The sequence below is a fragment of the Bos javanicus genome, chromosome 17 (assembly GCF_032452875.1).
Source record: "Bos javanicus breed banteng chromosome 17, ARS-OSU_banteng_1.0, whole genome shotgun sequence".
Taxonomy (NCBI): Eukaryota; Metazoa; Chordata; class Mammalia; order Artiodactyla; family Bovidae; genus Bos; species Bos javanicus.
Window position 1 is genome coordinate 32,892,405 of NC_083884.1, and position 13,204 is coordinate 32,905,608.

General features: G+C 39.4%; 1 protein-coding gene across 2 annotated transcripts in view; it reads right to left on the reverse strand.

Moving 5' to 3' along the window:
- Positions 1 to 320: 320 nt before the first annotated feature.
- Positions 321 to 13,204, reverse strand: part of FAT4 (FAT atypical cadherin 4) — a 184,291-nt gene continuing 171,407 nt past the window's right edge. Inside the window, exon 17 of one of the 2 annotated variants that reach the window (XM_061384235.1) lies at positions 321 to 2,079. In XM_061384235.1, coding sequence (XP_061240219.1) covers positions 2,072 to 2,079 — 8 coding nt within the window. In that variant the 3' untranslated portion in view covers positions 321 to 2,071. Of the gene's footprint in view, positions 2,080 to 6,584; positions 10,487 to 13,204 lie in introns of those variants that run through there. The other variant, XM_061384234.1, reaches the window with a different exon arrangement.

Sequence of the window (13,204 nt, forward strand, 5' to 3'; positions counted from 1 at the left end):
ATCGGACATGACTGAATGACTTCACTTTCACTTTTCACTTTCATGTTTTGGAGAAGAACACTCCAGTGTTCTTGCCTGGAGAATCCCAGGGTCAGGGGAGCCCAGTGGGCTGCCGTCTATGGGGTCTCACAGAGTCAGACACAACTGAAGCGACTTAGCAGCAGCAGCAGCAGCAACATGATGATGAATGACCCTATAAAAATATTTTTGCAAGTTATTTCATGCAATACCTTTTAGGAGATATGCAATTTGCTAAAATGAAAGTTTTAAAATGTAAATATAATTTAAAATTATATTGAATACTCCAGAGGAAATTTACAGATAAAACAAAGACACATAGAGGTATTTTATTCAGTTTCCTAAGAATAATTAGAAAAAATATATGGTTGTAAAATCAAAAATGTCAAAAAAAAAAAAAAAAACCCATGAACCATTTGGTTATTCTTTTTTTCTTCACAGTTTTGAATGTTTCCTTTCCACAGAATGCAGCCAAAAATAGATCATATGACAATTTGAATACAGTCCAGAGAAATTAAAATGAAAAATTAAAAGCATTGGAATTGGAAGGCAAATGGAAGTTTGAGATAGCTAGACAACTTATCAGAGGTAATTATTCAGTCATTTTACCCAAATTATACTTCAGCCTTATTTGCCATAAACTCAGCAAAACATGGTGAATCTAGATAACCTACTTTTTGCTGAGGATGGATGATACCAAATTCTGTGAAAAAGTACAATCCTGAGATAAAATGAACCAGTTCCAAAATAAGTGGTAAAGGATAAGACAAAGCTGATAATGGTTAGTTCAGAGCAAAAGCTATCAAAGGCCAAGAATTTTAACTAAGTCTTACATAATTAGACAATGAAGGAACTGCTGAAAGATGTTCGCAAATTTCCTTAGTTCAAGAACTTGTGTTCTTAAAAACTCAATAAACCTATTATTTTGTAACTTTTGAAAATGCAGATCACCAAAGTTTAGGTTATTTTTAAAACAATTTTATGATTTTTTTTGATATGGATCATTTGTAAACTATTGAATATGTTACAATATTGTTTCTGTTTTAGTTCTGTTTATTTTGTTGCTTTTTTTGGTTGGGAGGCTGTCTGGGATCTTAGTTCCCTGACTAGGGATCTCTAACCTGTGTACCCTAATTGGAGGGCAAAAGTCTTAATCACTGGACCAACAGGGAAGTCCCTAGAAGGTTATTGATGATATCAATTGTCCAAAAAAATGTATGTAAAGCACACCTGAGTACAAATGGAAATGTTTTTGGAAATATTGAAATAATACTTTGAAAACAGAACTATGCAAATTTTAAAGTATTTTGGGAAAGAAGAGTCACCAAAAAATGTCAAGCCTCTTGAAGGCAAAAGTCATCGTTATTCACCAATTTCTTCCCAGCACTTGGCATACAATACTGAACAAATTTTTGAAAATATGCATTACTAAGACCCACTTACTGACTAATTTATAGGGAGTAGTTATACTTTAATTTGATGTCCCACAAATATCTATTTAGAAGGGCCCATTAAATGCAGAGTGGCCAAGAACTGTGCTTTAATTTGGATAAAAAGCTGCCTATAAATTATGGATAATTGACTTTGCCACTTCAAACTTTCTTGAACATTTTTTGGACTCATTCTGTTCTTGATCTGAAGCTGCATAAATTAAGACAACTTTAAATGTGAACGTACTTTTCCTGTCTTATAATACTGACAGTCCAAACCACTCTCTTGCATGAAACACTATTCTATAATTGCTATCTATAAAACTTAAAAAGAAAAAGATCCTGGTTTTGATTCACTCTCCAGATCCAGTTATCAGTGTGTGCAGCATGCGCAATCATAAGCCTTTTGCATCAGTTGGAAGAAATATGTTAAAGACATGAATGGTTTCCTGTTAGTGGAGATCATCAAATCAAGCTTCATGATGACAGTTCTCCCAAAGCCAAAGAGGGCAGCCATTTTTTCATTCTCTGTTTATCCAAAGCCATGTTCCATAGAGAGTCCATCTTATCTTCTGACTTTGTGATGAGCATCACCCCAGATTCAGTACATGACATCTTCAGATTCATAGCTCTAAAAGAATTAACACATTTTTTGGAGTAGGCTATGCTGTACTTATTGTCTTACACTGTTTCCTAAAGGGATATCTCCCAGCTAGCTCAGACGGTAAAACGTCAGCCTACAATGCCAGAGACCCGGGTTCGATCCCTGGGTCAGGAGGATCCCCTGGAGAAGGAAATGGCAACCCACTCCAGTATTCTTGCCTAGAAAATCCCTTGGACTGAGGACCCTGGTAAGCTACAGTCCACGGGTCCGCAAAGAGTTGGACACGACTGAGCGACTTCACTTTCACTTTCAAAGGGATATTTCCTTAGGTGTCTTACTTTTCAGCATTGAAATCAAGCACTAATAGCTCTGCTCTCCATAGCATTCTGGTCTAAGACTGCAAATAGAGTAAGGAAAGGATGACTTCAGTGAGAAGACTGCTGTGGCAAAACAGAGCCTTATTTTGATCAACATCTGTACCACACACAATATGGTTTCAATTTGAAACAGGGAACTCATTGACGTTGCCAAAGAACTTTGTACATTGGTGGTTATTTTATTTGGGCTAGAATGGTACACAGATTAAGATTCCAACTTTCTGCCAGAAGACCATGATGACTGCACTTTGTACTTTGCAAACTGATTTGGGACTCTGGCAACATGATTCATAAACTAATAAAATTGTAAGTATCCAAATAGATCACATGGAAATTGTGTCCCTTTATACAGTGTGTTTTTAAATATTCTGCGAGTCTTTTCATTTTCATTATATATCTTCAGATATGGAGATTCTCTCACAAGTATTTCTACCTTGAATATATCACATGACAAAGAGGATTTGATGAATCTGTCCATCCGTTCAGCATATTCTTTTAAGAGATACGAAGAGTCCTTAAGTTACCTGTATGATGCCAGTCACACATTTGTCACAATTGTCTATGTGAATTCTAAAATAATTATGAGTATAAAATGTGTACATTGTACATATTTCATATGTACATAAAAAACTTCCAAGAGTTTTTCTGGTAAATGCCAAGAGTACATCTTTATATCTTAATCCTGGTTCACTACACTCAACTTGGATCCTTTTTAAAATTCTAACAAACTTTGAAAAAAAAGTTTATTAATAATGTGAAGATGGAGGTTAACTGCACTCAGTATGATCAAAGACTCATTATAAGATATTTGGACAAGCTTTAGTTGCCTAAAATTTAGGCATAGATTTATTGTCCTGTCTTACAGATATCTTGTTTGCCATTATTTCCCACCGATATAAATCTATCTCCTCCCACTTGAAATATTTCCCTCATAAATTATTCCCTTTGTAAAAATAGAAGTCAATTTTTAAAATTAAAACTTATACAGCCTTCTAATCAGTAAATATTACATACTTCAGATATATCAATGACTCAGCAGGAAAGAAATAGGTTACTTTACTATTGTATATGCTTCTCATTAATACGCCTACCGGTTTGGATTGGTCATGGAGATCGGATGAATCAACCAGTTAACAGACATTCATCTCAATTAAAAACATCTCTCCTTTTGTCTTTTGCATCTTAGACACCAATGCAGAGTGAGCACACACCCACATTAGTAGGGCTTGCTTCGCATTTAGAGATGCACTTATTTGGCAAGAGAATATACACAAATGAAGGCTTGCTTCAACAACCATTCTGTCTCTGGGCCTGTTCTGAATTATCATTCTTACTCTTTACCCTCACATCCATTCGACCCGAAGGTTTCTGTGGTGCAGTCTTTGTTGATGTGTTGACAATGGTCTGGCCTCAGTGACTCTCTGGCTGTTCCTTGAACATGGAATGATCTCCTACTGGGGGATTCCCCATACCACTGCCTCTGCCTGCAACAGCATCACCCACACGTGTCCGTAGCTTGTTTTTCTGCTTCATTGAGCCCTCTGCTCAAATGTAACCTCCGGAGAAAGGCCCTCCCTGACCAACCCATTTAAAATAGCATGCCAGAATCCCTTGGTGGTCCAGTGGTTAAGACTCCACGCTTTAACTGCTGAGGGCCCAGGGTTCGATCCCTGGTCAGGGAACTAAGATTCCACAAGCCTCACAGCAGGGCCAAGTAAAATGAAGTAGCATGCACACTCCCATGTCAGCATCTAGCCCTTATGCTGGTTTAGTTGGCATGCAAGCATTTGTCTCCTCCAGACATGACAGTACATAATGATTGCTGTATTTGTCATTTATTGATGGGTTTCTAGCTCCATCTAATAAAACATTATGTTCCATCATTATGTTCTTTGTCTAGTTTCTTTCTTGTTTCACCCCATGATCTAGAAGACTGCCTGACATGTGGAGAAAACTTAATATTGTTTGTGATTAAATGGATTCACCCAGGACATTGAACTTCTTTATATCTCTATTTCTTTGTTGACAGAGAATGCTGTACTTCATGGTCTTTGGTCTAAAGTATATTTGTTTGCAGTTATTATCATAGATGCATAGGTCATGTTAGAATTGAATCACTGATATTCATCTGTATGCATGAAAATTGTAAGCACCAAAATTTATTAGAAACTAGTGCCTTTTGCCTTATTAATAATAAATGAAAATACTGAATTAATGTATAATACTGATCTATAACTCTTGGACTGATAAACTATTAAAACTGCTGGATGGCTCAGTAGTGGTAACCATATAAATTACTAATGATGTGACATTACACCCAAAATATCTTTAAGGAATACATATTAGATTAATCATAGACTTTAATATTTTATTTCACACTGAAAGCTCTAATAAATGTATGCCAAAAGACATTTCATTTCTAGGCTTATTTTTCCTAAGGGGAATGTAAATTTAGTCATCTTGGAATGTTAGTCCTTTTTAAATTGAATCTATGACATAAAATAATGGAAAAAGGAAAAGTGCATTGCTGAATTATTGATTCAAAATTTAGCGATCATTTTCATATTTTACACATTAGTTTTATCATAATGCTGAATTCAAGTAAATAAAAAAGCATTTGCATGAACATAGTGATTTCGTAGATGGGTTTTCTGGAAGTAATAAAGTCACAGTGTGATATAGTTTGTTTTTTCTTATAAATAAAATATTTATAAAGACCATAGTTTTCAATAGTTTGTCAGTTAATCTCATCACCCTTCACATGGGTAAAGATTTTAAGGGCAGCATGGGAAGCAGAAACTGTGCTCCAGTCCCTTCTGATGCTGTTTTCCTCAAATGTCTTGAACATATCTGAACAAGTGATCAATGAAATCAGCTAACTTAGGGAATTTCAGAAATGGCCTTGACAGGAATAGCAATGTCCTCCTTAAGAGCTGAGTGACTAGAGTCCTGCACAGTGTCACCAATCTAAGCCTACAGATCTTGTGGCTGAGTAACCCCAAGCTGCCTTTCCTGGCAACAAGCCCACTAAGGTATTTTCTGTTTGCACCTGAAAGAAAGCAATGTTTTCTCTACAACAGACATGCAGCAAGAGCCCCAGAGAGTGACTATATTCCAGGCAATCCAATGTACCCTTGCAGGGCTGGATTAACATTCTGAAGGCGTGGATTTATTGTGAAGCAGGTCACCACTAACGATTAATTTGTGAGGACTGTTACCTTGACAGGGCTTTCCAGGCGGCACTAGTGGTAAAGAACCTACCTGCCAAAGCAGGAGACAATAAGAGACGCGAGTTCAGTCCCTGGCTCAGGAAGATCCTCTGGAAGAGGGCATGGCAACCCACTCTAGTATTCTTGCCTGGAGAATCCCATGGAGAGAGGAGCCTGGTGGGCTGCAGTCCACGGGGTTGCAGAGTCAGACATAACTGAAGCAACTTAGCATGCATGCATGTTACCCTGTCAATTTGTCTTCAATCCCATTTCACTAGAATAATGTTATGCCACTTCATTAGTTCAGTAAGTATTCATCTGAGTCAAAATTTCATTCCCTACATTTCTGATTTGTTTTGTAATACAGTGTAAGTATTGTTCTTGCTTCAATGGAAAACATTTAAAGAAGGATGAAAGACTAGAAATTTTCCAATAAAAATCCTGTTTTACGCAGAGACTGGGATTGATTAATCAAGGGAATAGTAATTCTCTATCTCACAAAGAATTCTTAGAGAATTAGAATAGAGAATCTTGGCAAAAGATTCCTCACCCTTAACTCTGAGCTATAATCATGTTTATCATTTTACTTTTAGCTCTGTTCTCAATTATAGAGTTTATATCCTTGAGGACATTGAGATGCTTCAGAGTTTCTTGGAAAAAAAAGATGTATCCTGTTTTGAGTTATGCAAAACAATCAACATGTTCCCATATTTGGTGCATAAATTCATAATACTAAAATTCATAGGGAAATACTAAAACATGTTGGCTCATCCCAGGTGACAAAAAATTGCCCCAAATTAGATTAACATCTTACACTTAGTCCCAAAATCATGTTATATGAATATTATAATTTAGGTTATATTAACATTTTATTTTCTACTTGAAGAAAAATAATCATCTCAACATTATTAAATAACAAAATAATTCTGGTACATATCTCAATCTGTTGTTATTATTAAAATATTTTATTTACTAAAGGCTTGTCCATATTTTATATACTAAAACCTTTTACAGATTGTTAAAATTTCTATTCAGTAAGAGACAGCCAGTGGGAGAGGATAATATTCTCAGCAAATATTAGGTATGGGACAGGTATTTAATTACAAAAAGTTCTGAGGTTGTGACATAATTTGCAGAAGTCCTGTTATTTCAGATACAGCTATTTATACACCCGTGGGTTTGTTCTAGGCTCGTCTCTTCACCTGGATTGTTTCACTCATGGGTGACTAAATGAAAATAGGGGTTTGTTTTGGCTAAGATAGCATGTAAAATTTGTTTAGAATTTATGCAGCAGAATGATCAATAAATTAAAGACAGGTATGCATAAGCAGAGTTTTCACTGTCATTCTTCCTAACCACCACTGGGTATAGAAAATTTGGAGTTGAATCCTTGGAGAAAATGAGACCCAGACATTTTTCCATAATTAGCTTTAATTCATTGCCTCTTCTATTATTATAGGCCTGGTTGAAAGCTGGCCTTTAGTGAACATGCTCTACTGGGAACTTCCAAGCATTTATTGCCAGAATGCTTAAACCAGGTTCATAACAAAGACAGTCTCCTAAGACCCAACTTAGTCTAGACTCATTAGGCTCTAGGGAAGTCCAAGAACTCTGACAGGTAGGAATGCACTAAAGCAACCTTAAAATATCTGTTCTGGCAATCATCCATATTCATGTTTTTAAAAAGAAAATGATGTTGCCCATATATCATTCAACTTGCCATACCCTATTGACAAGTGAAGACTTTTCTCAATTGGGCATGGAAAGAGTCTGGGAAAATGAAAAATTAAAATTACTCTATGAATGCAAAGTATTTTAAATAAATATTTTAATTCTATTGTTGGCATTTAAAAGTAGAAAGCATACAGTATGTTACAAATATCAAACTGTGAAAAATATGAACGTTACATAAGTAACAATGTAAAAAAAAGTATTTTCTTACCTTCCCTGAAAGTAAGAAAAATATTCAGCATAGGAAAATATCAGTATCAAAAACACAGCTTCGGTGTAAAAAAAGAAAAGTTTTTACATGGTATTAAAAAAAAAAAAAAAGGATCTACAAAATGACAGAAAGTAAGACATGTTGAAATTTGACTTTATATAAATTATAAAAACTGGGTACTTGGGGTAAATGTTAAATGGTTGAAAACTAAGTCCAATTATAGGCTTTCTTTAGGTCAATTCTTTAAAATTTTAAAAGCATAGAATATTTTTCAATAAATAACTTTAAAAAATGTCTCTGAGAAGTGCTGCTAGGACCTCATTCCTTACAGGAGAGCGGCAGTGTCCTGGTGACAACATGCGATCATTTTGTTCCAAGTGGAAGCCTGATGAAAGTCTGAAGACCAAAACTGTTTACAAAAACGTTTCAGAATTTTTAACAAAACTTTGTAAAAAATAAAGTCCTAAAGTGCTGAACAAAATGACTTAATTTTAGTACCCACTGTCATGAAAAACATTCAATTATTCAGACATTTCAGAGCAACATTGAATACAGAATCTATAGTTCTGAAAAGTGTTAATACTTAGTCTTTCATTTAAGGATAGGAGGGCTCTTTCTACACTTTACAAAGATGGGTTAAACCTCGAGGATCTTGCAATGCAAAACATGACAATAATAATACAATGGAAACAATACACATACCCAAGGTTAAAGCACGAGTTCATTTTAGCAACGGTATTCATTTCAAAAGTCACAAATCAAACACTGGTAAATAAGGGAAAAAAACTTTCCAAATGCTGCATGCCACATAACTAGTTACAAAATACAATGCATGCAGGCAAAGAAATTTAACCAAGCATATTTAAATTAAAAGAGTTGTTTTGAGTCTGTTTCAGCAGCATTGTGGTTATTATTTTTAACTTTCCCTCCAACAACCAGTCCCTACTGGCCTCTTTTGCAAACGTGACCCACCCTAGTGGGCAACCTTACGATGGTCTGTCTCTTGTTTTTTTATATTTTTATAATGCCAGTACGCAGAGTTCACACATACTGTTCTGCCTCCCCATCTTTGGGAGCTGGCTTAGTTGTCCCACCTTTGCCTTCTTCATTAGCTGCTGCTTTTTCTGGAAGAGATGCCAAATCTTTAAAAACATCTACATAATGGCCAAAGCCAGGGCCCCAGTTCAAAAGGTTGTCCCAGTTGAAATTCCCTGCTTGCTGCCCAAGCTTCAAGGGCAGTGTGTTGTCAGCAACCCCCGGCGTTGCTGCCTGTGTGCCCACAGGTCCCCCCTCAGCCCTGCGGCCATGGTACCTTCTAGGCTTCAGTCTGGCTCCGTAATTATCTTCATCATCTGCATCTGATTCATTGACTTGAGATAATTTGGGCATCCTGGAAGTATATACCATGGGCTTTTCCCTGTCATACTCCATTTCTGAGCAAGTGAAAGACTCGTGCGAGTCACTATCAGAAGAAGATTCTGGAGCCGGGATGCCATCGGCTGGATTCCGCGTTCTGGACAGGGGTCTTCTGCAGTCCTCTTCTGAAGAAGACCTCCCGTGATCTGCACTGCAGATACTTGGGTTTCTGGGGCGAGGCGTGTTGAGCCTCTCCACCTCTTCAATGGAGAGCCCTACTGGTGGAGAAGATTCCAGAGGGATCTGCCCAGTGGGCTGCTTCAGGCGACTCCCCGGTCTAGAGCCATGCGATGCCATGGCTTGAGGACTCTTGCTTCTCCTTCCCAGCCTCGTGGCATAGTTGAAAATGCCGGGCTGGCACGCATCACCATGCATCTCCAAAGTATTTCCATCCCTCATAGGGAGATGCAGTTCCCTGGCCGGGCTGTTCCTGTAGAAAGTGGAGGACTTGGAGAAAGGGGCTGGACTGTGTCGAGACAGAGGGTTGGGAGTCGGGCAAGCCGAGTGACTAAGGGAACTGGATCTCAAACCTTGACTGTAGGAAGGCTGGTACGTCAAGCTGCTGGCTCCCAAGGGCATGGGGGACTGCCTGGCAAAGCCCAGGGGGCTATGCCTCTGGATGGAAAATTTCGGGGTGTGGCTGCGGAACTGCTTGTAGTGTTGAATGATGTCTGCGTCCGAAGGGGCGATGCTGCTGGCATTGTCGATGTCATAATGCTCTATTTCCTGCTCAGGTGAAGCCAGAGGGGCACTGGGGATGGTTTCTGAGTTGTGGGGAAGATCGGTCTCATCGTAGATGAGATAGGGGTTTTCCCTCTCAATGATGTCTGGCTTCGGGTTCCCTTCGGGCTGTTTTCTCACGGTCATGTCCTCCCCATAGGGAGGGATGTTGTCTGGGTCATCGAAAGCAACGTTCTCACTTCCCTTTTTCTTCTTCTCCTTCGGCTTCTTCTCCTCTTTGGGATTGTTGGCCTTCTTGCCCCTGCACTGATTACACAGGATCAGGCTCAAGACCAGGAGGGCCAGGACGGTGGCACAGCTGCCCACGATGGCGGGCACAGCCCACAGGGGCAGGGAGATCTCCTCGGGGCCCGGACTCAGGACACAGATGTGGCCTCCGGGGCTTCCAGCCTTGCACACCCTCCCCAGAGGACAGGAGACGCCCAGACAGGCCACCACCATCTCACATGTCCTCCCTGTGTGCGACTCTGGGCAGCTACAGGTGAAGCCGGAGTGCAGGCCTGGCTCACAGCTGCCCCCGTTCTGGCACGGGTGGGAGGCGCAGTCCCCGGGGGGCACGCACTTGTACGCGTACCACTGGTTGATGCACAGCAGGTCTCCCCAGCACGGGTTGCTAGCACAGATGTTCGGGCCGCGGCAGCCAATCTTCACAGAGGGATCCGTCTTAGAAATGGAGGCCAGGCTGTGTTTGCCACTGAAAGGAAGACTCTCTCCACCGTACAGCATGGAAGCGATGCAGCCATCAAACCCTGCAGGGCCAAGAAGGAGCTGTAAGGTGTTTCAGGGAAAACCAAACGCTTAAAAGGCTCCACTCATCTGGCAAAGGGAAGCTCTGCAATCACATCATGGGAGTTGAGAAACCACAACCTCCCAGCCATCCTCCAGTTGTAAGGCAATAAATCTGTGCCTGTTAGATGTAAGTTGGCAAGATGCGTAAGACTGCCATGACCAAAAGGTGGAGCAGATAGATGGGATCCTGCTCTTTTTGAAGATTTAGGAAGGGCTCGAACAGGCTGAGTTTTCGTTTATCTCTCCTTTCATCCAGTCATCTATTGCTTTTATTTTTACAGTTTATATACAAGGAATTACATACAAATAAATTTTAATTTAAAAATACTTTAAAAGAACCAAAATAGGCCTATAACGTCAATCATTAGCTCTTGTGGTTTTAATGGAGGTGATATTGCTCCCAAGGAGCTGAACATAAGTTCCTGAGGAACAAAAGAAAAATCTTAGCCATTACCATGGCTTGTGGGCTTCCAGAGGGCAGATATAGAATATACCTGTAGCATTAACATTTCATACTGGAGTGATGGCAGGGATTCGGAAACAAGGTCTAAAACAGCTCTTTAGGTGATGGTGATTTAAAAAAAAAAAAAAATGTTTGAGAAAGACTTTATTAGACAAATATTTGTGTGCTAATACTGCTAACACTCCAGTCACAGAGTTCAAGAATATATCTTGCCACTCACAAAAGGGCGTGCTTTACATTGGCTTATTTTCTTACAACATCCAAATGAATTAGCGTCCGTATTCTAAAACAAGTTAAACATGTAAGAACTAATCATGATGTGGGCTTTAACTTTCATGCTTTGACTACATTACTCGGTCATGCATTTGTCAATTTTCCTTTTACTTGATGCATCATTCCAACCTAGTGTCACATCCCTCCCATTTCCATAAGCTCCTGGGACATCTGCTTTTGTTCCTACTCTCCTGGTTTTCTTTCTATGAGTTAGTCCCCTTTCTGTCTCATTTTCTACTAAACAACCACTGACTCTTAGATTTACTCAAGGTAAGGCCTTAGGCTTTCTTTTCAGTCTACACCCTCACATTTGCTTATCACATCCACGCCCAGTACTTCAGTTACCTGCTTGACACTGCTGCTGCTGCTGCTGCTAAGTCGCTTCAGTCATGTCCGACTCTGTGCGACCCCATAGATGGCAGCCCACCAGGCTCCCCCGTCCCTGGGATCCTCCAGGCAAGAACACTGGAGTGGGTTGCCATTTCCTTCTCCAATGCAGGAAAGTGAAAAGTGAAAGTGAGGTTGCTCAGTCGTGTCCGACTCTTAGCAACCCCATGGACTGCAGCCCACCAGGCTCCTCCATCCGTGGGATTTTCCAGGCAAGAGTACTGGAGTGGGGTGCCATAGCCTTCTCCGGCTGCTTGACACTAGTAATTCCTAAAGATGTATCTCCAACTGGTCTACTCTGGATTTCTAGCACATCAACCCAAAGGCCTTTCTCAAAGGTGCTCCAAACTCAGAGAACCCCAAACCAAAATCTTGATGTTCCTGATAGATGTGCTTATTTTTGTACCATTCTGCAGTTTTCTCTCGTAGTGGCACTACCCTTCTTCTAGTTGGAAGGTCAGAAACCTCTCTGAATTTTATCAAAATCATTAACATTTTATTTGACTTTCATTCCTGATATTATTCCTTATCTCCTTCTTGTAAATCTCCTGCCACCACATAGTCAATCCTCACAAGATACATTGGCTAGATCACTGCAGTATCTTCCAGCTAATTTATCCAAGTCCCCTCTTGTCCTTCTCCCATACACTTTCCAGAGTGTAACCCAAAAGATCTTTACTATCACTGCTAATTTTGATATTCTATGATTAATTTTTCAGGTATTTTTCAGTAATTTTGATACTCCTGTGATTAACTTCTTACTGTTCCAAGAATGAGATCAAGATTGCCACATGCTCTAGAAGACCTGTCGTTCTCCAACTTCATCTTTATTGGTGACATCAGTCCTCAGTGTTGTGGGTTCTGTGATCCTGACAATCTATTTTTCCCCCTTTCGTTCTCATCAATACAAATTAATTTTTCATTCCCTCCCATCCTCATTTTCATGTCAGTTTCCAGAGAAGTCTCCCTTTCTCCCTTTTTGGCAATCTCTTAGAATTCTATGTTCTTCCTCACATCATTTATCATAGGTTAAAATAATATATTTCCTTGTGTAACGACTTGATTGATGTGTGTCTTCCTTACAGGAGCATGCATTCTATGGAAAGAGTCCATCATTGTAGTTCACGCCAAGTACCTACAGGGCTCTGTAAATATCTGTTGTGTGAATGCACAAATGAATGAGTAAATGAATGAATGTATAAATAAATGTTCAGTGCACAAGGAAAGGATCAAAACATCCTGGACTGAATTATGAACTTGGTAGAAAATGGCTAAAGAAAGTGATGGCCAATAATTTATTACTAACCTTCTAAAGATATTTATGATGGTCTTGAAAAGTAAAAGTGGACGTGTCAATCGCTCAGTCGTATCCGACTCTTTGCGACCCCATGGACTGTAGCCCGCCAGGTTCCTCTGTCCATGGAATTCTCCAGGTGAGAATGCTGGAGTGGGTTTTCATTCCCTTCTCTAGGGAGTATTCCTAAAGGATGTTATCAGGCATCTAGCTACTTTTATAGGAACAATTTTACCTTTCTTTTGTGCCTCCACTCAGCAC